The sequence below is a fragment of the Natator depressus genome, chromosome 1, assembly GCF_965152275.1.
Source record: "Natator depressus isolate rNatDep1 chromosome 1, rNatDep2.hap1, whole genome shotgun sequence".
In the NCBI taxonomy this organism is placed as follows: Eukaryota; Metazoa; Chordata; order Testudines; family Cheloniidae; genus Natator; species Natator depressus.
Window position 1 is genome coordinate 149,981,117 of NC_134234.1, and position 25,621 is coordinate 150,006,737.

At 45.4% G+C, this 25,621-nt stretch overlaps 1 protein-coding gene across 1 annotated transcript in view; it reads left to right on the forward strand.

Annotated features, from left to right (window-relative positions):
* The first annotated feature begins 205 nt into the window (after positions 1 to 205).
* Positions 206 to 25,621, forward strand: part of TSPAN7 (tetraspanin 7) — a 186,219-nt gene continuing 160,803 nt past the window's right edge. Inside the window, exon 1 of the mRNA XM_074968869.1 lies at positions 206 to 360. Within this exon, the coding sequence (XP_074824970.1) occupies positions 280 to 360 (81 nt within the window). The 5' untranslated portion in view covers positions 206 to 279. The remainder of the gene's footprint in view (positions 361 to 25,621) is intronic.

The following is a 25,621-nucleotide window of genomic DNA, read 5'->3' on the forward strand; positions in this document are numbered from 1 at the left end:
GAGCCTGGCGGCAGGGGCCGGGCCCAGCAGCAGGGGGCGCGTGTGCGGCTCCCTCCGTCCCGCGCCGGGCTGGGCTGGGCTGGGCAGGCAGCGCGCCGCGCTCCCGGCGGCGGCTGTGACTCCACAATGCTGGGCTCGGGCAGGAGGCGGGGCGGGCGGCGGCGCCGTGACTGAGCGGCGAGCGGGGCAGGCGGCGCGGATAAGCCGCAGGCTGGAGCGAGCCGAGCGCTGAGCTCCCCCCTTCCCGCCCCCTCCCCCAGCAGCCGGGCCCTCAGTAGTATGGCATCGAGGAGAATGGAGACCAAACCCGTGATAACGTGTCTGAAAACCCTGCTCATCATCTACTCCTTCGTCTTCTGGGTGAGTGCGGGCTGGGGGCGCGGCGTGAGCCCCCCGCACCAGGGGGTGTGCGGGGCCAGGGGGGTTATATTGGGTGCGTTGCGCCGGGATCCGCCGCCGCAGCTGCCGCTCGGGTTCGCTGCGCAAACGCCCGGGTGGGCTCTCCTCCTGCAAGGTGCCCGGCGCCTCCCTCGGCTCCGCGTCCTAGGGTGTCATTGACTTGCCCGTTGGGGGCATATTCGGTCCCAGATTTTTTGTTTTTGTTTGGGCTGAACCCCCCTCGCCCCCCCCCCCGCCCCACCACCACCCAGAAGGAGCAAAGGCAGCGAGCGAGCGAGTTACTGGGGCTGCGTGTGTCTGTCGTTCTGTGCCTTGCTGGTTCCCTCTCTCGGTGTCCCTGTGTCTCAGGGCAGCAGGCTGCGCTGGTGGGGTAGTTACATGCAATAAGCTGCATCTCGGATCTGAAGTTTGCTCCCACTGTGATTTCCCTGCTGTTAGAAATCTAGCCCTATGCCTTTCTGTAGCCTCTCCTAGGCTGCTGGCCACACGTTCATGACAGCCTCACCGCCCCCCCTCCCCCGTCGCCTGCCAAACATACACAGGGAGGTGGGGACCCAGCTGCTGCCCCTGTGCAAAGGGAACTGGGTATCCCTGCTTATTACCAAAGGGGCTTCTGAATGGCAGCCTGGGGCCAAAAACATGATATTGACTAGCGGGGCCCTTGTTGCAGACTAACCTGGTGTTTATACATGAGATGCTTGGTGCGTGCTGCACCGGTACAGGGGGAATGGGATGCTTTAACCATAGCGGCACAGCCCTGTTGGTTCTCCATCTCCCTTCTGAAGTACGCACAGCCCATTTGTGAAGGGGAATGTAATATGAAATATCATGGGAAGGAGCAGGTAGGAATTTTAGAAGGTTGGGCTTCGTTTGCTATTTTAAAGTCAGTAGCACGTTATGGGTTTCTGTGAAAAAGCTGTCAGCCCCTTTTTGGCTGGTACCCAGTGTATTTTGGAGGCTGCTCACCAATCGTCCCTCTACTGCCCACCCCTCAAATCATATTTTTGGTAAGTGCCGTGTGCATTTAGCATGATCAACTTTATTGTTGCACTCATTCACAGGAGTTGTTGTCTCTGTGTTACAGAAAGCTTATGCCATGTAGAGAATAAATCATATTTGTAGATTTCAGTTTTTTAGCAGTGCATGTCAGGTGAAGCGACTGCACTTTCCCATGGTTTGTACCTTATCTGAAGCCAATCTCCTGCTGTTGAAGCAGGGCAGCTATGCACAGGGATAAGACATTTCAACAACCATGTTTTCTTTTTTATCACCCTTGCGAATCTCTTATGCTGATACTGCATAACTTGCAATGCTGATATTGGTGGTGAGGAACTGCAAACCTGTTGGCTGTTGCTGGCCACCATGCCTCCATTGTGGAGTGTGTATAAGGTGGGGGAGAGAAAAGCATTTCTCTGTGATTTTACTCTGTGGGTTTCCTCTGACCGTTTCCTTCAAGTTTGTGTTTCTGGCTTAGCTTGCAGCTACTCAGAAAAGCAAGTATCTTGTGTGAAAATAAACTGGTAATTTAAAAAATATTTATTGAAATTAAAAACATAGTGGGTACTTGGTCGGGCTAGATTCCTAACAAAAGCCAGTGGCATATTTTCTGACTTTATCTGTGTCATGGTGTCTGTCATGTGTTTATAACCAAATACAGAATCTTGCAACTAATTCTTTTTGACCCAGATACATTAATGAGGTATAATGATTGAGTAATGGGGGCCCTGGATTTTTAAACATACCCAGGGGGTTGATATTTTCATAGCAACCTGATCTTTTACTCAGCAGATCGCTGACATGAGCAGCATATCCTGGCAATGATCTGCAGATTAAAGACTCTCTTTAATGGTACATGGTGACGATACAGTATAATGGCCCCACTGAGTACTAGTACAGATCTTAATCTGAACTTCATTGACACAATATGCTGAAACATGCTTGTCACTTCATATTAATACAAGCTTATTGTATATTACCATTTTAATAACTCTGTAATATGCAGTCTCTTTGAAATACAGTAACTAGATGTTACATCATTCCACTTGCTATATTCTAAATAGAAATTGCCCATTCACAGTAATAACCATGAGCACATAACTAATACTCTGCATTTTCAAAGTGCATATCATTTTTCTTACGTTAATTTATATGCTTCATTCAAAAGACCCCTCCCCACTGAATTTAATCTGCTAACCCATTGTTATGGTAGCGTCCATGTTAAAACCCACCACCTTTGTTAACATTGTTTGGCAATTTTGGTGGCACCCACAACCGAAGGGCCTGGTGATTTAAATGGGCAGTAAAACTGAATTATTCTCTCATGCCTACAAGTAGTTCCTTTTGCTCAGGGCTCAGGCAAATAGATGAAGTTTGTACTGTTGTCATAAATGAAAAAGTTGTTCTTCCCAGCAATTATCACACAGTAGGATCTAAGAGAATACCTTTCCCCCTATACGATTACGGAATAACTGCAAAACCCCTGGTGAATACATTGTACCTTTTCAAATGTTGCCTTTATAATGGTAACCACTAGGTCTCTGTTATCCGTGTGCTCTGGATAAACAAAAGATTTAAATCTGCAGGCCAGTTGAGCCAGCACATTTCATGAGCACTAATCCCGTTTAAAAAAATCTGCAGGCCTGTGATAGAGACTAGGCAACCGGGTTGGCTTATAAAGAAAAATAGTGATCCAGGCGAGTCAGATTTGAACAACAACAAAAAAGATTGTGTTAGTCCGCAGAATAAAAACAAACAAAACGAAACCCAGATATAACTACATTGGTGCAAACCTCCAGAGTAGACTCATTACAAGGGTGTAACACCAGCCATGCAGCTATGTGATTTATCCCCAGTAAATATTTTTTTGGCGTATGTCCTGCTGGTAAGATCCTTTTTGCCCCATTTGTGTCTACACCAAGGGGAGGAGGGGAGGTTATACCAATTTTTTCTTATCTAAACAAGTCCTTCGATTCTCATTTGCTAACCAGTAGCATCTCTGCCCCCAACAAGGTTTGGCTAATATGACTCTTCTGGGCATTAGAAACTGGACAGTCTCCAACATTTACACAAAAGTATGCATTTGTCTGTTTCCCTTCTTCCTTGTTTCTTGGGGAGGATAGAAAGAATAACGAAAGAGAGAATACTGCAACAATAAACAAAAATCTACTACTCTTCCAACTTCATTGGCATCATATTCACTTACACACACACACGCGTCACACAAGAGTAGAAAACCTGGGTTGAGCAGAACTGAATCTCAAAGAGGAAAACAAACCCCAGACAGTCTACTAAAGAGACAGAGCACCCATCACAGAACCTGATTATTCATTGCTCTGCTCTTCACTTGGCCTAGGAACTCAGGGAGGGTAAAAACTAAGCTTGGTTTGGCTCCTGGTATAAATTAGAGCAGAATTGGCCTATTGTCAAAATATCAAGAAAATAGTGTGTTATGGCCACATCCCCTCCCTCTCAACAGCATGTTGGATGCTGCAGTATAGAGCCATTGGGACAACTTTGTGCATCCAGGGAACCATCTTATGTTGGGGTATTTCCTGGGGTGCCATTTTCATACCTTTATGCCAGTGGAGCAGCATAGAGGCCCATGTAGATCAGAGAACTGGCCCCTGTTTCAATCCATGGGTCTGAAGACATAATAAATACGAAAACCAGCTACTTTTCTAAAGTGCATATCTGAGATTTTTATTTCACTGTCACAAGCAAATAGACCAATGTTATGAATGAATGGCTTGCAAAGTTTTATTTTAATAAAAGCCTCCCTCAGATGACTGTGAGGCAGGATGCTGAACTCATGAGGAGGAAAGTCCTGTATCACTCAACTGCAGTCAGTCCATCTGGCTTTTGATGAGCTGCCTGGTCTATTGTAGCTATGAACATGGGGGTTGCAGTGTAAAACCTTGAGGAAGGGAGCAATGGAGAGAAGGGGAAATGTGTGGGGACCCCTTCAGATGACTGGCAGGGATGTTACACATTGGGGGGCGAAGGGCAGAAACCAGTTGGCTAAAACCAATACACTTTTTTGATACTCATATGAAGTACAACGTTCAAAAAGTTCTCTTAATAGAATTTCCTTTTCTAAAGACATCAAATATCCAAAATGTTCCCACTGTGAGTGATTATTTTCTAAATTTAATTCTAGAGCAAGCTTTATTGATGGGATAGGTGCCTGAAAATCAGGGTTTCTAGTAGAAACACTGAGTGAGACTGCTGTCTTAACAGTAGCAGAGCTGCAGGGTGTTAATGAAGAGTTACTTTACTCTGATTTCATACTGTATCTAGCCCACTCATTTCCAAATCAGTTTTACTTAATAATGTTGACTTTTTGATAGCTTCCTCCCCCAACCCCCTTTTCTGTAAATATGTGAGCATGGCAGAAAACTTCCAAAGCAGAGATTAAAAAGCTTATATGCTTATATGTATTCTTATTCATAGTACATTTGAATGCCTAGGGTTACTGGTTTTAGTCTATAAGGGAAGTTATAATAAAAATTCAACAACCACATCTTTCCTAATCAGGATTCTACAGTGCAAGCACCAGTTTCAGAAAAAGCAGCAAAAAGCCATACTGTTCTATTATCTATCTTTATTTTTCTCCTTTCATGTTTCTGTACAAGTAGATTGCAAAGAAATTAGATATTTTCTGGTTTAAAAGGTTTTGCATTAGAATTCAAAATAGATTTTCTGTAGAGGAGAGAATTCTCTAGTATCCATTTATTAACTTGTGTCTTAAATTGTTGTATGTTTAAATGTATGCTCCTAATATGATAGCATTCCAAAACCTTTGCAGTGCATTTGGGCATCACCCAAATAAAACAATTACCGGTCCAGGTCTTTCTATGTTTTTGTCTTTTGGGAAGGAGTCTTAAGAAAATGGGGATTGGTTGTGTTCAGGTTACTTTGCTGTGAAAGACAAGGTTTTGTCTATTGCTCAAAGTTTATTACATTTTAAAGGTGCAAAATGTGTGACCCTTGAGTTAACACTTGAAACAAGTAAACTCATTTGATACCATTCTGAAAAGAACACTACAGAAAAGTGGAAACTCTTGGCATCCTAAGCTTGAAGGCAAGACCTGTTTTGAAAAAAAAAATACGTAAGCAGGAAATAAATCCTTGCAAACCTGGAGCTCATAAAAGTATGTTTAAAATATGGACCATTGAATGGAAGAGCAACCAACTTCAATGGATGAGATATTTCAAATAGATTAACATTTACCATTCATAGAACTAAACCAGGTTTTAATACACTTTCTAAGGGTACATCTACAATACGAAATTATTTCGAAATTATTCTATTCGAATTTTCGGAAGCTATTTTATACATTTGGTTTTCTGTGTCCCCACTAAAGTGCGTGAATTCGGTGGATTGCGTCCACAGTACCAAGGCTAGCATCGAATGTCGGAGCGGTGCACTGTGGGTAGCTATTCCACAGTTCCCGCAGTCCCCGCCGCCCATTGGAATTCTGGGTTAAGCTCCTAGTGCATCATGGGGCAAAAACATTCTCACCGGTGTTTCTGGGTGTGTGTCGTCAGAAAGCTATGGCAGACAATCGTTTTGCGCCTTTTTGGTGTGCAGACGCCATACTGCTTTCAGCAGACGGTGCACTGCTGCTCGCCTGCTACTATGAATCCATCTCTCATTTCCTTTCATATTCCTATGTAATCTGTACTATCTACTCTTTCTCTTCCTCATCGAACGCTTCCGCTGTCAACTCTGCTTGGCTATCGTGAACTGAGCAGCACAGCTTCCGCCGCCAAGTCTGCTCTCCCGCTATTGCCACGCTTCCGAGCGTCTCCATGTTGTCTGTCCTGGGCTCCCACCTCTGTGAAAGCTACAGAAGACAACCATTTTCAGCCTTTGTTTGGCTACTGTGAACCAAACAGCACAGCTTCCGCTGCCACTCTGCTCTCCTACGTTTCGCGCCCTTTTTCCAGGATTACCTGTGCAGGTGCCATAGCCATGGAGCCCGATCAGATCTCCGCTGCAGTTTTGACCATTGTAAATACCTCGCGCGTTATCCAGCAGTATGTGCAGTACCTGCAAAACCGGGCGAGGAAGTGACGACAGCGTGATTACTATACTGAGGAGGACATGGAAACAGACGGTACGGCATGTGGCGATTGGGAGATCATGGTGCTGTTGGGCCAGGTTCATGCTGTGGAACGCTGATTCAGGGCCCAGGAAACAAGCACAGACTGGTGGGACAGCATAGTGTTGCAGGTATGGGATGATTCCCAGTGGGTGAGAAACTTTCATATGTGTAGGGCCACTTTCATGGAACTTTGTGACTTATTGTTCCCTGCCCTGAAGCGCAAAGACACCAAAATGAGAGTTACCCTCACAGTTGAGAAGCAAGTGGCCATAGCCCTGTGGAGGCTTGCAGCGCCCGACAGCTACCAGTCAGTTGGGAATCAGTTTGGAGTGGTGAAATCTACTGTGGGGGGCTGCTGTGTTGCAAGTAGCCAACACAATCATTGACCAGCTGCTATCAAGGGTAGTGACTTTGGGAAATGTGCAGACCATTGTGGATGGCTTCAATGCGCTGGGGTTCCCTAACTGCGGCGGGGTGATAGACGGAACGCATATCCCTATCTTGGCTCCGGAACACCGGGGCGGCCAGTACATAAACTGCAAAGGGTACTTTTCTGTGGTGCTGCAAACACTGGTGGATCACAATGATGTCGGTGAAACGTCCCTTGTGGGATGGCCAGGAAAGGTGCATGACGCTTGCATCTTCAGGAACTCTGGTCTGTTTGAACAGCTGGAGGAAGGAACTTACTTCCCAGACCAGAAAGTTACTGTTGGGGATGTTGAAATTCCTATAGTTATCCTCGGGGACACAGCCTACCCCTTAATGCCATGGCTCATGAAGCTGTACACAGGCACCCTGGACAGTAGTAAGGAGCAGTTCAACTATAGGCTGAGCGAAGTGCAGAATGGTGGTAGAATGTGCGTTTGGACGTTTGAAAGCACGCTGGCGCAGTTTACTGACTCGGTTAGATCTCAGCGCAACCAATATTCCAATTGTAATTGCTGCTTGTTGTGTGCTCCACAATATCTGTGAGAGTAAGGGGGAGACATTTATGGCAGGGTGGGAGGTTGAGGCAACTCATCTGGTTGCCAGTTTCACACAGTGAGACAACTGGGCAATTAGAAGATTGCAGCAGGGCGCGCTGCACATCAGAGAAGCTTTGAAAGCTAGTTTCATGACTGGCCAGGGTACGAGAGAAATCAGAAGCTAGATGGGGGAGGGGGATATTGGGTTGGGGGGTGGAGGAGGAGGAAGGACAAGTCCAGAAACCAAATCAAAATTTAGGATATGCCAGCTTTCTGCTGCTTGTGCAGTCCTCTGGGTTTGACTGTGTGGGTCCCCGTAGCCTCCCCCCCGTGTTTTTGGGCATCTGGGTGAGGAGGCTATGGAACTTGGGGAGGAGGGAGGGTGGTTATTCAGGGGCTGCAGCGGCAGTCTGTGATCTTGCTGCCTTTCCTGCATTAGATCCACCATAAAGTGGAGCATGTCAGTTTGCTTCCCCATGAGCTTGACCATAGCATCCTGCCTGCTCTCATCGCACACGTCCCTCCTCTCTCCGTATTCATGTAACGCTTTACGTGACTCCACAATTGTTTGCCTCCACGCATTCAACTGGACCCTATCAGTGCGGGAGGACTGCATGAGTTCGGCAAACATGTCGTACCGAGTTTGTTTTTTCTGCCTTCTAATCTGGACCAGCCTCTGGGACGGAGTAGACAGGGGCTGCATTGAAACATTTGCACCTGCTGCAGGAGGAGAAAAAGGGAGGGTAGTATTTTAAAAGATACATTTTAGAGAACAAAGGGAACACTGTTTCTCAGTGAAACACGCAGTTCACAGTACACAGCACATGTTCTTTCTGTACAAGGTCTTATTTTGCCTCTTATACTGAAGTGCCTGCCACTTTGGTGTGAGTAAGCCATCGCATGTGGCCAGGCAACAGAATTCAGTTTGCAGGCAGCAGCCAGGCAACAGAATTCAGCTTGCAGGCAGCCTGCGGGCTCTCTGGGAGGATCGCTTCACACAACACCCTTCCCCGCTCCCCACCCACCGCAGGGCTCCGATGAGGCTCTGAGAAGGGATGAGCCCTTTAAACTAAACGCAAACAGCCCAGCGCGGCTGGGTTTCCCCCCACCACATGGCTCCGATCAAGCTCTCACTCACCAGAAGTGCCTTCTCCAGGGTCATGGTCCACGAGCATGCTTTGGGAGTAGGGGGAGGCTATTGGCTCCAGCGTTAAGAATAGTTCCTGGCTAGTGGGGAAAAACAGATTCCCCACTTGCCACCTGTGCACTGTCCTTCTCCTCCTCTTTGTCCTCCAAAAACTCATCCTCCTCGCTCCATGCTACTCCCCCATTGCAGGTGTCCATGGACAGTGGGGGAGTAGTATTGTCGTCACTCCCCATAATTGCATGCAGCTCACGGTAGAAGCGGCATGTATGGGGCTATGACCTAGAGGGCCTGTTCACCTCCCTGGCTTTTTGGTACGCTTGCCTGAGCTCCTTGATTTTTGTACGACACTGTTCTGTGTCCCTGGAGTAGCCTCTTTCCGTCATGGCCCTGGAGACTTTAGCGTACGCATTTGTGTTCCTTTTTTTGGAATGTAGTTTTGCCATAACAGATTCGTCTCCCCAACATGCAATGAGATCCAGTACCTTCCATTCGGACCATGCTGGAGCTCGTCTGCGAATCGGGGACTGCGTGGTCTCTTGAGATGGTGGACTCTGCATGGTCGCCTGTGATGATGGACTGTGCTGATGGTCACCAGTGCTGATGGTGACCAAACAGGAAATTCAAAAGTTCCTGGGGCTTTTACTGCCTACCTGGCTAGTGCATCAGAGTTCAGAGTGTTGTCCAGAGTGGTCACAAGGGAGCATTCTGGCATAGCTCCTGGAGGCCAATAACATCGAATTGTGTCCACAGTACCTGTAACCCAGAAGTGCGATCTCGATTTGAGCGCTACTCCACTTGCCAAGGTGGAGTACAGAAATCGGAGTAAAGAGTCCTTTAAATTGAAAAAACTGGTTTGGTCGTGTGGACGGAACCAGTTTTATTTCGAGGTAACTCGGCTAATTCTGAAATAACCGCATACTGTAGAGCAGGCCTAAAATTGAGACAAAGATACCGCACTTGGAGTGGACCGATTTTTAAATTTTGGTTACTTGAAAAATCAACCCTCTCCCCACCCCCAGCATTAATGGATCCCAGTACAACAGCATGTCTAAGGCCTGATGATTGAGCAGATAGCTGCTCTTGTGTTTAGGGCAGAAGTCCTCAAACTGGTCACATGGTGCTGGCTGGCTGGCTTCTCCTTACTTCCAGTTGCTAAATTGCATTAAAAAACAGCTAAAAATACATTACTTTTCTCATGTTAGTTTTCCATGTAGGAAAATGCTCTAGTTGACACAGGAATGTTACATGATCTTGAATGGGAGGGGTAGGTGCTTACCAAGCAGTCCTCTGTATTCAAATGTGGGCCATGCTATGAAAAGGTTTGAGCCTCTTTGGTGTAAGGGGAAGGAGGAGACAGACTTCTATAAGATGAAGCAGGAGCACATCCCCTAAGCTTCTTAACAAAATAGGTCAGTGGATGGAGAAAGGGAGTGGCTTTGTAGCTCCATCTAGTATGGAAGTTAGCAGAAGCAGTGAGCAGGGGTGGAGTCAAAGTCCCCTCCTTGTTCTGCATTCAGCTGCTGAGAAGCATTCCTCCGTCTACGGCAGGGGTGTGCAAACTTTTTGGCTCAAAGGCCACATCCGGGTTGCGAAACTTTATGGAGGGCCGGGTAGGGAAGGCTGTGCCTCCCCAAACAGCCTGGCCTCTGCCCCTTCCCACCCCCTGACTGCCCCCCTCAGAACCCCCAATGCTCCAACCCCCCTGCTCCTTGTCCCCTAACCACCCCTGACCCCTATCCACACCCCCGTCCCTGACCGTCCCCCGGGACTCCACCCCCTATCCAATCCCCCTGCTTCCCATCCCCTGACCGCTCCCTCCCCAGACCCTCCGCGCCGTCCAACCTCCACCCGTCCCCTGACTTCCCCCTGGGACCTCCTGCCCCTTACCACGCCACTCAGAGTGGCAGGAGCTCACAGCCACGCCGCCACCCTGCCTGGCTGGAGCAGCGGGCCAGAGCGCCGGTGGCGCAGCGCAATGAGGCTGCGGGGGAGGAGGAACTGTGGGGGAGGGGCTGGGGACTAGCCTCCCTGTCCGGGAGCTCAGGGGCTGGGCAGGACGGTCCCGCACGCCGGATGTGGCCCACGAGCCATAGTTTGCCCACCTCTGGTCTAGGGCAATCGTTCTCAAGCTTGTGTACTGGTGACCCCTTTCTTGCCAGCAAGTTAAAGAAGTATGGGCTGGATGAATGGACTATAAGGTGGATAGAAAGCTGGCTAGATCGTCGGGCTCAACGTGTAGTGATCAATGGCTCCATGTCTAGTTGGCAGCCGGTATCAAGCGGAGTGCCCCAAGGGTCGGTCCTGGGGCCGGTTTTGTTCAATATCTTCTTTAATGATCTGGAGGATAGAGTGGACTGCACCCTCAGCAAGTTTGCAGATGACACTAAGCTGGGAGGAGTGGTAGATGTGCTGGAGGGTAGGAATAGGATACAGAGGGCCCTAGACAAATTAGAGGATTGGGCCAAAAGAAATCTGATGAGGTTCAACAAGGACAAGTGCAGAGTCCTGCACTTAGGACGGAAGAATCCCATGCACTGCTACAGACTAGGGACCGAATGGCTAGGCAGCAGTTCTACAGAAAAGGACCTAGGGGTTACAGTGGATGAGAAGCTGGATATGAGTCAACAGTGTGCCCTTGTTGCCAAGAAAGCTAACGGCATTTTGGGCTGTATAAGTAGGGGCATTGCCAGCAGATTGAGGGATGTGATCGTTCCCCTCTATTCGACATTGGTGAGGCCTCATCTGGAGTACTGTGTCCAGTTTTGGGCCCCACACTACAAGAAGGATGTGGAAAAATTTAAAAGCGGCCAGTGGAGGGCAACAAAAATGATTAGGGGACTGGAACACATGACTTATGAGGAGAGGTTGAGGGAACTGGGATTGTTTAGTATGCAGAAGAGAAGAATGAGGGGGAATTTGATAGCTGCTTTCAACTACCTGAAAGGGGATTCCAAAGAGGATGGATTTATATACCACTGTTCTCAGTGGTAGCAGGTGACAGAACAAGGAGTAATGGTCTCAAGTTGCAGTGGGGGAGGTTTAGGTTGGATATTAGGAAAAACTTTTTCACTAGGAGGGTGGTGAAGCACTGGAGTGAAACCTTCCTTTGAGGTTTTTAATGTCAGGCTTGACAAAGCCCTGGTTGGGATGATTTAGTTGGGGATTGGTCCTGTTTTGAGCAGGGGGTTGGACTAGATGACCTCCTGAGGTCCCTTCCAACCCTGTTATTCTATGATTGTATGAAATAGCAAGCCTTTGAGTGTGACCCTCGTTATAAATTAAAAACACTTTTTTATATATTGAACACCTTTATAAATGCTGGATGCAAAGTGGGGTTTGTGGTGGAGGCCGACAGCTCGTGACCCCCCATGACCCCTTGAAGGGTCCTGACCCTAGTTTGAGAACCCCTGATAGGGAGAGCTAAAATTGCAGGGACAGCTTTTAAGGCTGTGCAAACCAGGATGGATAAAAATCAATCATTTAAAAATGGATTTTATTTAAAATTAAATACAGGTTTATTTTTTAAAAATGAACCTATTTTAAATTATGACAACAGTATATGTTTGCTGCTTATTGCCAAGTTTTAAAGAAAGTCAGATCATTGAACCTGGTGGTAGTCACTGGCTAAGCACCTGGAATCAGAGTTTGCTGAAGTGCTAAACCAGATTTTGACAGCAATAGACTCTTCTGCAGTTGCAAAGAGAGTATTTTTTCATTTTATTTTATTTAACAAGGTCACTTCAGTGACTAGTTCATTCAAAGTTAAAAAGCTGATTGGAGTTAAAAAGCAGGAAAGCTTGTTTTCGTCTTCCAATCTATGAATAAAAACTAGGTGTGAGAGGTGAGACCTACTAGTTCTAAAATATCGAAGGACATGGTACTAAAACAGGGGTGGGCAAACTACGGCCCATCAGCCATTTTAATCCAGCCCTCAAACTCCCGCTGGGGAGCAGGGTATAGGGCTTGCCCCACTCCGGCGCTCCAGCTGGGGAGCTCTCAGAAGCAGCGGCATGGCTCTGCTCCAGCTCTTACGTGAAGGGGCAGCCAGGAGGTCTGCTCTGCACGCTTCCCCGGCCCCAAGCACCACCCCCGTAGCTCTCACTGGCTGGAGAACTGTGGCCAATGGGAGCTGCGGGGGTGGCGCCTGCAGACTGGGCAGCACGTGGAGCCGCATAGGAGCCGGAGGAGGGGCATGCCGTTGCTTCTGGGAGCCGCTTGAGGTAAGCGCCGCCCGGAGCTTGCATCACTGAGCCTCCCCCTGCACACCAACCCCCTCCCCAGCCTTGATCATCCTCCTGCCCTCTGAACCCCTCGATCCCAGCTTGGAGCACCCTCCTGCACCCCAAACCCCTCATCCCCAGCCCTACCCCAGAGCCTGCACCCAGCTGGAGCCCTCACCCCCCCATGCCCCAACCCCCTGCCCCAGCCCTGATCCCCCCTCTCACCCTCCAAACTTGGTCCCAGCCTGGAGCACCCTCCTACACCCAAAAATCCTCATCCCCAGCCCCACCCCTGAGCCCGCACCCCCAGCCGGAGCCCTCACCCCTCCGCTCCAGCCCCGGAGCTCCCTTCTGCACCCTGAACTCCTCATTTCTGGCCCCACCTTGCAGCCCGCACCCCCAACCAGAGCCCTCACCCCCTCCCACACCCCAACCCCAGTTTTGTGAGCATTCATGGCCCGCCATACAATTTCTATTCCCAGATGTTGCCCTCAGGCCAAAAAGTTTGCCCATCCCTATACTAAAACAATCATTTCAATTCACTAACGACAGATAATACTTCCTTTGTTCAATAAATCAGTTAGTTTTAAATACAAAATATGTTTTGATAAACTTTTTTTTCTTATGTGTCTGTCACATTTAAAGTAGTTTCATTTAACTAATATTTTTTTTAAAAAGGGTGTTTTGGTGCATTTTAATTGAATTTTAGTTTCTATCGAAATACAGCTTGAGAGAAATCACAAGCGGGAAAAAAAATCTAGTAAATAAGTTGTCATTTACCCTTTTCTAACATAAATTAAAAAAGTGAAAAATGAAGAATCTGAATAAATGTAAATTAAGCTACAAAATTGCTTAAATAAATGTGTATAGATATAGTGTATCTTCCTGGTTAGCAAAAAGAAGAACCAAATTTAGTTCAAAAGCTGTATTTAGTCGCAAATCAACATCTTTTAATGGTTACCAACCAATGGGAACCTTTTATTTAGGAAAATAGTTTAAAAGTACAAATGCAAAATAAGATTAACACCGATGATTTAAATCAAGATTGCCAATTTGCTGATTTAAATCATGATTAAAATTTGTGATTTAAATCACTTTGATTTAATCAGTCCATCTTGGTGCAAACCATATGATCATACAGGCAATTTAAAGCCCTGTACTCTGTTACAAACTTGTATAATTTTCTCTTCAAAATGTAGTCATATTCATGTCAGAGCAGTAGCAGATCTCTCTCTGAGGTACTAAAATTGTAAATGCATGAAACTTTCACTGAAACAAGTCTAAGGGCTTGTCTACACCGGCAACTTACAGTGCTGCAACTTTCTCGCTCAGGGTTGTGAAAAAACACCCCCTGAGCACAGCAAGTTTCGGAGCTGTAAAGTACCAGTGTAGACAGCGCTGGGAGCTACGCCCCTCGTGGAGGTGGTTTTTTTAGAGTGCTGGGATAGCTCTCCCAGTGCTCTGCCGTGACTACACAAGCCATGTTAAAGTGCTGCCAGTGTAGACTAGCCCCTAAGACAAACAGTGAGGATAGAATTTATAATGCAATTACTGATCTATCCTCCAATACAGCAGCACAAACTGTATTATAGTGAATTAACGTTGCTATTGTAATAGTGTGCGCCTTTGAATTATTAGTGCCATTAAGTCTTTTTTTTTGTGAATGTCTAATAGGGTTACTGGAATCAACAATTTTCTCCCAAAATCCATTTTTTTCCCTCGTAGACTGCTTCTTATATTGCTTACTGCTGCAGTTTTAAAAATATCCTTCAGGTAGTTTTAAAGAAGAAAATAATCTAGAAAATGCGTTCACATCCCCTATAATTAAGATTCTAGTACTTTATGGTGGCGGTGTGTTAGCTGCATTAGCCACCTTTCTGGAAAGGAGTCATCCTGTAGATATTCAGGGTATGTCTACACTGGCAGAGTTACATCGCTGGCAGTCACACTGCTGCTCAGAGAGCGCTGAAGGGAAACCGCTGTTGTGTGTTCACACTGTCAGCTGCCTGCGCAATTGCCTGTTCACACTTGCGGCACTTGCAGCGGTATTTGGAGCGGTGCACTCTGGGCAGCTATCCCACAGAGCATCTTTTCCTCTTCCTCCTCTAAGAGTTGTAGGAAGGTGGAGGTGGTCGTGGGGCATCCTGGGTCCTGTCCCAAAGCCCTGTGTTGCATTGCTTCGCGTCCCAGCAATCCCTGTGCTTCCGTCCACATTTGGCACCGTCTTTCAACGGTTTGTGTACTGCACGCTCTGACTCTTCAGTCTGCAGGAATGGATCCCGCACTGTTGACCAATATGCTGCTCGCTCTCACTAACACAAGCGGCAGTGGAGTTATTCCTTAAACTACAAAGGCAAGAGCAGTTCGACATTAATCTCGCCATGTGTAGTAGCTATGACATGAGATTGCTTGTGGCATTCACGGAGGTGCTGACCACAGTGAAACGCCGCTTTTGGGCTCAGGAAACAAGCACTGAGTGGTGGGATCACATTGTCATGCATGTCAGGGATGACGAGCAGTGGCTGCAGAACTTTCGGATAAGGAAAACCACATTCATGGGACTGTGTGATGAGCTCGCCCCAGCCCTGCAGCGCAAGGACACGAGAATGAGAGCTGCCCTGCCGTTGGAGAAGCGTGTGGCGATTGCACTGTAGAAGCTGGCTACTCCAGACTGCTACTGATCGGTTGCTAACCAGTTCGGAGTGGGAAAGTCGACCGGTGGACTCGTATTGACGGAAGTGTGCAGGGCTATTAATCGTATCTTGCTCCAAAAGACTGTGACCCTGGGTAACGTGCGTGACATTGTGGATCGCTTTGCACAAATTGGTTTCCCTAACTATAGAGGTGCGATAGATGGCATGCGTATTCCAATTCTGGCACCAGACCACCTAGCTACCTAGTACATTAATCGGAAGGGGTATTTCTCAATGGTTCTCAAGGCGCTTGTGGATCACTGTGGGCGTTTCACAGACATTAAAATAGGCTGGTCCGGAAAGGTGCATGACATACGCATCTTTTGGAATACTGACATGTTGTTCAGGAAGCTGCAGACAGGGACTTTCTTCCCAGACCAGAAGATCACTGTAAGGGAAGTTGAAATGTCCCTTAATGCTGTGGCTTATGAAGCCATACAGGGGGCACCTTGAGAGCAGCAAGGAGCAGTTCAACAAAAGGCTGAGCAAGTGCAGAATGACTGTTGAGTGTGCTTTGGGCCATTTAAAGGCCTGCTGGCGCTGCATATATGGGAGTCTGGATTTGGCCGATGACAATATTCCTATGCTTATAGCTGCATGCTGTGCGCTCCATACTGTTTGTGAAGAGAAGAGTGAAAGCTTCACTCGGGGCTGGACCGCTGAGGTTCAGTGCCTGGAGGCTGAATTTGAACAGCCAGAGACTAGGGCTATTAGAGGGGTACAGTGCGGAGTCATAAGGATCAGGGATGCCCTGAGGCAGCAATTTGAAGCTGAAAGCCAGTAATATTTGTTGCTATGCTCAGGAGTGCAGGGCTTGTAATGCTGGGAGGTGATGGTGATTGGTGCAGACGATGCACTGTGAAGGTTTAAGAAAATTGCCTGTTGCTTTGCAGGCCTCTGTTTGCTTTCAATTAATGGAATAAAGAGTGCTTTCAAACCAAAAAAATTCTTTTATTAAAAAACAACCACCAGAGGGGAGAGAGAAACAAAAAAACACATCAAGACTGAGGGGGATTGGAGAAGGGAGGGTCCCAGGAGGAGGTGAAGTCCCGGGACAGTTAAAGATTTGTATATGTCCAGGTATCATATGCAACCTTCTCCTTTGGAGTACAGTGTGGGTACTGTACTTCAGCAGGGCTAACCTGCAGAGGGACGGGTGTTGAGTGCAGTGGGTACTGGGAGTCCGCAGGGCTGGCCTGTGATGGGGGAGGAGTGGAATGCAGCAGGTACAGACTGGAGCCAGGAGGTTGATAAGAGTGTGTTGGTGGTGTCTGGGGGGCGCATGGGAAAGAGTTTTGCGACAGTGGCTGCAGGGGAGGGCAGGCACGGAGCTGCTCGGTTTTCAGTGCTAGTAGCGCCTGAAGTGTGTCCATTTGGCGCTCCATAAACTTTAAAGAGTCGCTTCATTCTGGCGTGCTACGTTCTCCTTTTGGTCCCTCTTCTCGCTGTACTGCCACTCCTTCAATTCTTGTTTTTCGGCCGCGGAGTGCATCATGACATGCAGAAAGTCCTCTTTAGTTCTTTGCGACCGCTTTCTAATTCTGTGCAGCCGTTCAGCTGGCGATAACAAAGAGGAAGGCTGGACTCCAAAGGTCATATCTGTGAAGCCAAAATGCAACATTTTACAGAAGCAGTATTGTTTGCAACACACAGACCACTGATTCAGTGATTTAACACACAGCCACTCTTCACATACCTGTCACTAACTGTCTGACCCCAGGCAAGCACACATGAGCCACAAGACCCCCAGAATGGTGAGTAACCGCAGGGCAGGGGAAAATCAGTGTTCCAGGACTGTACCGTACACTGGGCATGTGGCTCTTGGGGAGAGCCAGCACTGTAGGGGGGCCTTATAATCATTACTGGCTCCACATTTTCCACAGGCTGTGTTCATTATGAAAGATATCTCGCTACTGAGGGTGAGCAGGGAATCAAGGGAGGGTCTTCTCCAAGACTGCGGCTTCTGCCCTGGCTCTTATGTGGCTTCCTGTGTACAGCAATGGCTCGCCCCCCGCCCCCACCCCCCCCGTTACAGCAGAGTGGCACGAGAAAGTTACCGTTAATGGGACAAGAAACAAAGCAGCTCTGCCAAAGAACCTGCAGCAGTGGATTGCCCAGTATCTCCATGAGAGTTTCCTGGAGATCTCTTAGGCAGATTCCCATGAAGTGGGGGAGTCAATCAACACCCTGTTCTGCCGCTCAGACGAGGCATGTGGTGGTACGCGCATCATACAGACACAAGCCTGCTTTCTGCAACCCTCTTGCCCCCAGCAACTCGCTTCAGCGATTCCCAAAATCAAAGCCACTTACCAGGGGCCTCCTCTCCTGTTTGTGCTTCACCAAGTTCCAACAGCTGTGATCGGCCAGCCTCCTCTGGGGTAGAGAAGAGCTCCTGGCTACATGCATCTCTGACCTCTGAGTCATCCTCTGCCTCTGGGTCTTTCTCCCTCTCCTGATCCAAGATTTCCTCCTCCTGGGTTGGTCAACTCTCAACTGGCACGTGAGCCACTGAAGTATCCACAGTGGCCTTCGCAGTGGAGGTGGGGTTGCCACCGAGTATCGTGTCCAGCTCTTTGCTGCGTAGGCGCAGCACCGGAGTGGCGGTTTGCTTCCCGCGCCTTGTGGTAGATGTTCCACAGCTCCTTCACTTTGACCCTGCACTACAGTGTGTCCCAGTCATGGCCCCTTTCTGTCATGCATTGTGAAATCTGTCCATAGGTATCAAAATTCCTGTGGCTGGAGTGCAGCTGGGACAGGACAGCCTCCTCTCCCCAAATGCTGATGAGGTCCAGCAGCTCAGCATTGCTCCAAGCGGAGGATCGCCTGGTACGTGGAGCAGGCATAGCCACCTGGAAAGATGCGCTGAGACCACTGCACGTGTCACCGAGCAAACAGGAAGGGGACTTTCAAAATTCCCAAGGAACTTAAGGGGTGGGGCTCACGGTTGGTCACCTGAGTGAGGGCAGGGTAATAGAGTTCAAACCGATGACCAGAGAGGCGAGAACAGGCATTGTGGGATACCTCCCGGAGGCCAGTAGTCGACCAGAGTCTCTACACTGGCACCACGGCACTGTAGCCTCAGCGCAGAAAGCTGTACGTCTCTTGTTGGGGTGGTTTTTTACAGCGCTGCAACTGTGCAGTTTCTGCGCACTGAGTGGCTTGGCAGCGTGTACAACTCAGGAGTTACACCGCAGAAAGCTGCTTTATTGTGCAGAAATTTGCCAGTGTAGACAAGGCCTGAGCTGGTTATCTGAATTCTGAAGAAATTACAGCTAAAAACAAAACAAAACTCAAACAAACCTCCCCACCCCCGTCAAACTCTGTTTTTGTCTTTGAACACTTTCACGGATGGTTTAAAGTGTATCATTGTTTAGACATGCACTCCATATAGTTGCTAACATATATGAAAGATTAAAGATAATGGTGTTTTCTTGTGAGCGCAGCCTAGGAGGAATTCTACTGATTAAATAAACATTTTTTTAAATGTTTAGTGGGTTAAAAACAACCCCAGAGCTTGCTTTTTAAATTCACTGCTATGTGGTATTCATCCAGCTTTGCTTGATACTGCTGTTATTAAATGTATGGTCTCAAAACCTTAATTATAGTTCCAGCAAAAGGGAAGTATCCCAGCATAACTTCTTTAATGGCATCCGTTAATAGAAAAAATAAAGGTGTTAGTTAAGATTAGCTATGTTGTGTAACAAACCCTATAGTTATTTCAAACAAATGTATTCTTAGTTAATTACTAAAAAACTATTGAACTAAAACATGGAGACTGACTTAAACATACCGAAGATGTTTCAGGCATAAGCCAGGTGCTCACTCTCTCTTTCTACCCTGTTGTACCTTCTTACCTCATATGGGTCTCTTCCTTGGCAGGGAAGTGGTCTCAGAAGATTGGTTAACTTACATAATATGGGGTAGATACAGATTTGCCTTTGAATAGCTTTCACGCTAGTGACATCCATTCAAAGTCTGATAATGATTATAAAAGCGTTATAAAATATGAATATAATAACAGAAGTAAGTCTTATTTGAAATGTTCCAAGGTACTGATTGGCTGAGTTAATAGTCTAATACTTAGTCTCTGTTTATCATTTAACTATGGTTACTAATTGATTGGGTATTTACTGCACCTCTTGCCTGAGAGATGGAATGAAACCTGTCCACTCACCCCCCCCCCCACTTATTTTTTAAATGGCAAATTCCCCTCTTTCTGAAGTTGGACAACCCTACATGGACCTGTTTGATGGTGATGACTTTTCTTGAGTGGTGCATGGATTTTAGGTGGAGCAGAGGGGTGAATGAGTGATAGCTCAGGCCCATGCTTTTACAGGGTGTTAATTTGTATTTGGGAAGAGTTTGAGACATTTGATTGTACAGGAGTTGGGATAGTTGAAAAAGAGACTGCTGGTTTGCTGAAGGATTGAACACAACTGCTTTCTGGAGAACAGTTGTACGTTTAGCTGGTGCTTTTACTGTTTAACATTCATTCCTGTCAAAGCAATAATGAGCTCTGTTTATACTGTAAATAATACAAAAAACAAGTCTAGGAAAGAATATGCTCAGTCTGTATCTACTTTGTTCTCTTCCAAGAAGAAAACAGTCCACTCCTTGAGTCCAGGTTTTTCCTGACCACTTGGAAATGATAGGCATTGTTTTGCAAGCAAATAGGAGGCAAGTCAGGGTGAAATTTAAAAACAGATTGTCAGACTTAATGCTGAGTATTCTTTTTTTATATAGGGCTTAAAGGTTATCAGTAAAACTTAAAGACAGACAAACGAACAATTTCAGGTACTAACTCCTAGTCAGCCCCCATTCGCACTCCAAAGAGCCAATTTTTTAAAATCTCTTGGGGAAAAAATTGGAATAAGGGAAAAACAGTTTTATTTGTATCCTCATACTCCAAGTGGTACAAAGAGAAGGTATCCTCATACTTCAGTGGTACAAGGAGAAGGTACAGGTAATTGCAAGAGTACAGCACTGCATTGACCTTCAGTAGCAGGGGATGGAAAGAGAAGTAACTTTAAAATGATGCATGTGTTGAGGCCTTTATTTTGTATATTTTATTCAGCAACTAAAATTGGAAACTGGTTCCCACTGGTTGCCTATAAAGTGTTTCCCAGTTGACTAACTCCTTTAATTATTTGTCTTAAGACTAGTATATAAATCTATTGAAATTTTATGTATTTTAAAGCATTTTTCTGAGGAAGATAGTTAAATTTTGTGACTCTTCCCTTTATCCTGCAAAATGTTACGATACTTGATGAATAAATAATATGGAGGGAAGGGTGAAAAAACCCATCCGCTCTTGATCCCCTAGGCTAACTTCAGAAGCTTATACAAATGTACTCATAAGATATAATTACATTTCAGATGCACAAAATTCTTGGTTTTATTCCATAGTATCTTGTGTGAAACTATATTCAACAACAAAAAAATCTTCAACATTGTATGCCAAGAAATCTTCTCTCTTGTTAATTTATAAATTCTTGCAATGCCTCTGTGGCCCTAACCCTTCACTTATGCACATGAGTAGTCCTGTTGAACTCTGTGAGACTGCTCTCAACTAAACGTTTGCAGGACCGCAGTTATGTGATGGGATTACATAGTCTTTACATTGTTTACATAGTCTTTTCTTCTGCTGTAGGTAAGGATGGATGTCTGTCTGCTGCCATCATAGGTTCTGTGACTCTTTAACTTTGAAAAATGCCCATGACTTCTAGTGTCTTTGGATTTTTGCATTCAAATGAATGAGTAAGTGAGTAAGTAGAAGGGTTGGTTATGCAGGTACAGTTGTACAAACCATGCCCTCAATCATGCAGGGGTGCTGTTTGATTTCTTTGTGGTTCTTTGTTGGCATAGAGGTTTGCCCATGTGGAACTCATTGCAGGATTGGGGCCTGAGAACCCAGGTCTGCATCAATTGAAGTCAATGGCAAAACTCCCATTGACTTCAGCGGGTGGCAGGCCTGAATGCTGGAACCTTAAGAGAACATCCAAGTTGTAGGACCACACAGGAGGCTACAAGTGGTCAGGGATCAGTGACAATACTGCAGGAACATTTGTATTTAATTACAGGAATTGCCAAAGTGCTCATTACTACAGTATGTGAGCACCTCACAAGATTAAAGAGATCACCTTTACATCCTTCTACAGAATAGATCTTCCTTTTTAACCTTCATTTTATGGTGATGGGTGGATGGCTGATTCTTGCTCCAGTTAGTACGTGCTTTCATTAGAATTTTGGGGCTATGGGAAGAAAGCACTTACATTTTATCTTGTAGCAAAGGAATTCAGAGGCAAAGTAGGAAGCATAGCATGTTCATGATTTATCAGATTAGTTATTTCATAGCAGAGCTATTTTTTGAGTTCTGGGAATAGAAGCTATAATAAAAAAATAGATGATGCCATTAATGTGAATTTTGCTGTAATCTCCTTTTAGTGTTCTGCAGGAGGTTTTTCAAATGCTCTGTCTTGTAGTTTTTTGGAACAAATTTTAAATCCTAAAAAAAACCCTGAATTGCTGGACTGAATTGTAATAATTGAAGAAATAATTAATTCATCTGTTTTAGTTTTTGTTAGCACTGGGTAACAAGAAAGGGAATTTTAAACTTCTGTCAATGAGAGAGTGGAACACACCCATTGCTGGAGAGCGAGCATCTGAATAGTGAGGTGATGGGCTTAATCGGCAAATGGCTGTGAATCTTGGGAAGCTGTCCAAAGAAGCCATGATGGAGCTAATGGAAAGGATAGGGTGTGTCAGCGTTCCTTCCCCACTCTGAACTCTAGGGTACAGATGTGGAGACCAGCATGAAAGACCCCCGAAGCTTATTCTTAGCAGCTTAGGTTAAAAACTTCCCCAAGGTAAAAACTTTGCCTTGTCCTTGAACAGTATGCTGCCACCACCAAGCATTTTAAACAAAGAACAGGGAAAGAGACCACTTGGAGACGTATTCCCCCCAAGCCCTACACCCCCTTTCCTGGGGAGGCTTGAGAATAATATCCTAACCAATTGGTTCCAAAACCATCAAAGACCCAAACCCCTGGATCTTGGAACAATGGAAAAATCAGTCAGGTTCTTAAAAGAAGGGTTTTATTTTAAAAAAAAAGAAAGGTAAAAATCACCTCTGTAAAATCAGGATGGAAAATACTTTACAGGGTATTCAGATTCAAAACACAGAGGATCCCCCTCTGGGCAAAACCTTAAAGTTACAGAAAACAGGAATAAACCTCCTTAAGACAGGGAAAATTCACATAAAACAGAAGATAAATAATCCGCCTTGCCTGGCTTATCTATCCTGGTTGCAGTATTGGAGACTTGGATTAGGATGGGTTGGAGAAGATGGATTTCTGCCTGGCCTCTCTCAGTCCCAAGAGAGAACAACCACGTAAACAAAGAGCACAAAACAAAAGCCTTCCTCCCCCAAGATTTGAAAGTATCTTGTCCCCTTATTGGTCCTTTGGGTCAGGTGCCGGACAGGTTAGCTGAGCTTCTTAACCCTTTACAGGTGAAAGGTTCTGCCTCTGGCCAGGAGGGATTTTATAGTTCTGTATACAGAAAGGTGGTTACCCTTCCCTTTATATTTATGACAGGGTGCATGTATGCATTTGTACTGGAGCTGAGGGAGAAAGAGAGAGAGAGTGGAATGCTATCAATATAAAAAAGAGGGAAATTACCTCTGCCTAAAGCTAGAAAGTGGTTGGTTCTGTGCTGACTTCACAGGCGCACAGTTCTTAAACACTTCTGTGTGTGGAAAAGGGGGACCTACGTAAGCCCAGGTCTTGGGACCGTGTGCGGGGAAAAAAGTTCAGGCACCTGTTCCTGACTGGGGCTTCTGGGCACTACCACAGTACAAATAATAGTATGTGGGTAGAAAATTGTACACAACACCTCAAGGAGGGTATACATACAATTGCTCACCGAGAGAGAGAGGTTGCTAGTGTATCCCTTTAGCACACTAGAAATCCTTCTTGTAGCAAGTACCTGTCAGTACTCACTAGAGTTAGGGTTTCAGAAATTTCCATTTAATGCTTCAATTTCACGCACTGATAGTTTTCAAGAACGTTCAGGTTTGGGGCAGAGTTTTCCAAACTTGTTCTCTGCCTGAAAACAGCTTGAAGCTTAGAGAAGCCCTTTTTGGGCTACAGGAGAGTGAGAGAGTACTTTTCCCTGTGTAGATACATAAATAAAGAGGGCAGGAGGGAATTTTAAATAAACTTTTGATTATAGGGCTACATTAAAAACTGATGAAGTCAGAAACTTGGTATGGATGTAGTCCTCTTTGGGGACTAGAACCTTTGTTTGGTTTGTTGGAATACAGTAAAAATGAAACTGATAAGCAATTGAAAATTTCTGGAGTAGATGGTCCTGTTTTTTTTAGCAATCCTGTTTACGCCCCTGCCCGCTTTGTAATATCCCAGTGCACATTCTCCCTGTTCTATATGACCTGTCCTATATGGCCCTGTCCCAGGCCTTATGTAAACTAAGATGTATGGATGGATAATATGCATTAGCTAACACCTTGCAAATCTTAGTCTAGAAAAGGCCTTGGGTTTGCAGTGTCAGGAAGGGAGAGTTTATGTGAAGGACATTATAAATACCTTATTGAAACACACACAGCCAATATCTGAAAAACTACTTTAACATTGAGGGTAAAAACAAATTTCAGAAACAGAGGAAAAAATTCAGATGTTGCAATTTCAGAGGGATATTCCACACTTTCTGCATTTCATAATATTCTGTCAGGTCTGAATGTTTTCTAAACAACAAAAGTCAAACAAAGCCAAAACAACAACAGAAAACAAAGCCAAAATGTCAAGTATTATCAGTGCAACAAAAAGATAAACAGTCACGATGAAAAAGAATAGAAAACTTTTTCTGCTATTGTTTGGCTGGAAACAAAGTGGACCTTAACCTTCTTGTATGCAATTCACTTCAGTGGCACCTAACATTCAAAGCCTAATTAGGGCCATTTAGAAGCTAACATTATTAAGTGCAAGTAACTTTTTTCTTCCTCTAAAAATAAATAAGGGATTTAAATGCCAATGAAGAACCTGCAAAATTATATATTGAATGTGACAAACAATCCTACATCCCTTGGAAGCTATTTAGCCAAGGAAATGAAGCTTCAGTTAGAATCATCTTCACTGTAGATTTAAAATAAAAATAAAATATGTCCAGCTTCTGTTAGTCAATGGGCAAGCACAACAGACTTTATTTTGTGTGGTGAGAAGAAAGTGATGCAAAGGGGGAAAAGGGGTATTCTGTAGCATGCAGGACAAATGTACTCTTTGTTTGAATCAAATCTGAAGATCGCAAAAAAACAAACCCACATTGTATGAAGTTGGATATTTGAATTCACAATGTGCGAGGAAAAACACGGGGAAACTAGATTAGACTGTATTTTGGTATGTCTGCGTGACAACCAACAGGAGTAGTACAGGAAGAACAGAATGAATGTTTTCAGGTGTTCAGCAGTTTCAGATGGGGAAGGATTGGTCTACCCGCATATCTTCATTATCAGTCTCAGATGGTTTATCCTTCTTAAGATGTAATTTCATATTATACTCTTTTTGTTCACCAATATTTTATAGACACGTAATACGGAGCCAATGTGCTTTCAGAAAGCAAATGTTATTGCTGCAGAGGCTCAAGTTTGGGTGCACAACTCATCAAATGTTGAAAAGGTGATACAACAGTGAGAAAAACTGGTCAACAATGCCTAATTTCCATTGCTGACATAGCCAGTATTTTAATATTGTTAATGGCTTGAAAGTATGCATAAGAGTAAAGTTTTAATGCTGAATTTTAAAATTCTTCCCAATTATAGTGTTTTCTGGTAAATGCCCTTTAAATTTAGAGGTATTCCATTGTATAGGTTATACTCAGTAAAAAAAGAAAAGAAAATCACAGTGGGTTGAAACCCTGGCATAAAAGTTGAGGCCTTTTTTTAAGTTAAATGATTAAATTGACTGAGTAACTGTGTTAGCTACATTTTTAGACGTTTCTAGAATATATTATTCTATAAAACAACCCTGATCTTTATTTCAAGATATGATAGTCTCCAGGGTATACAGATGTATGCCAG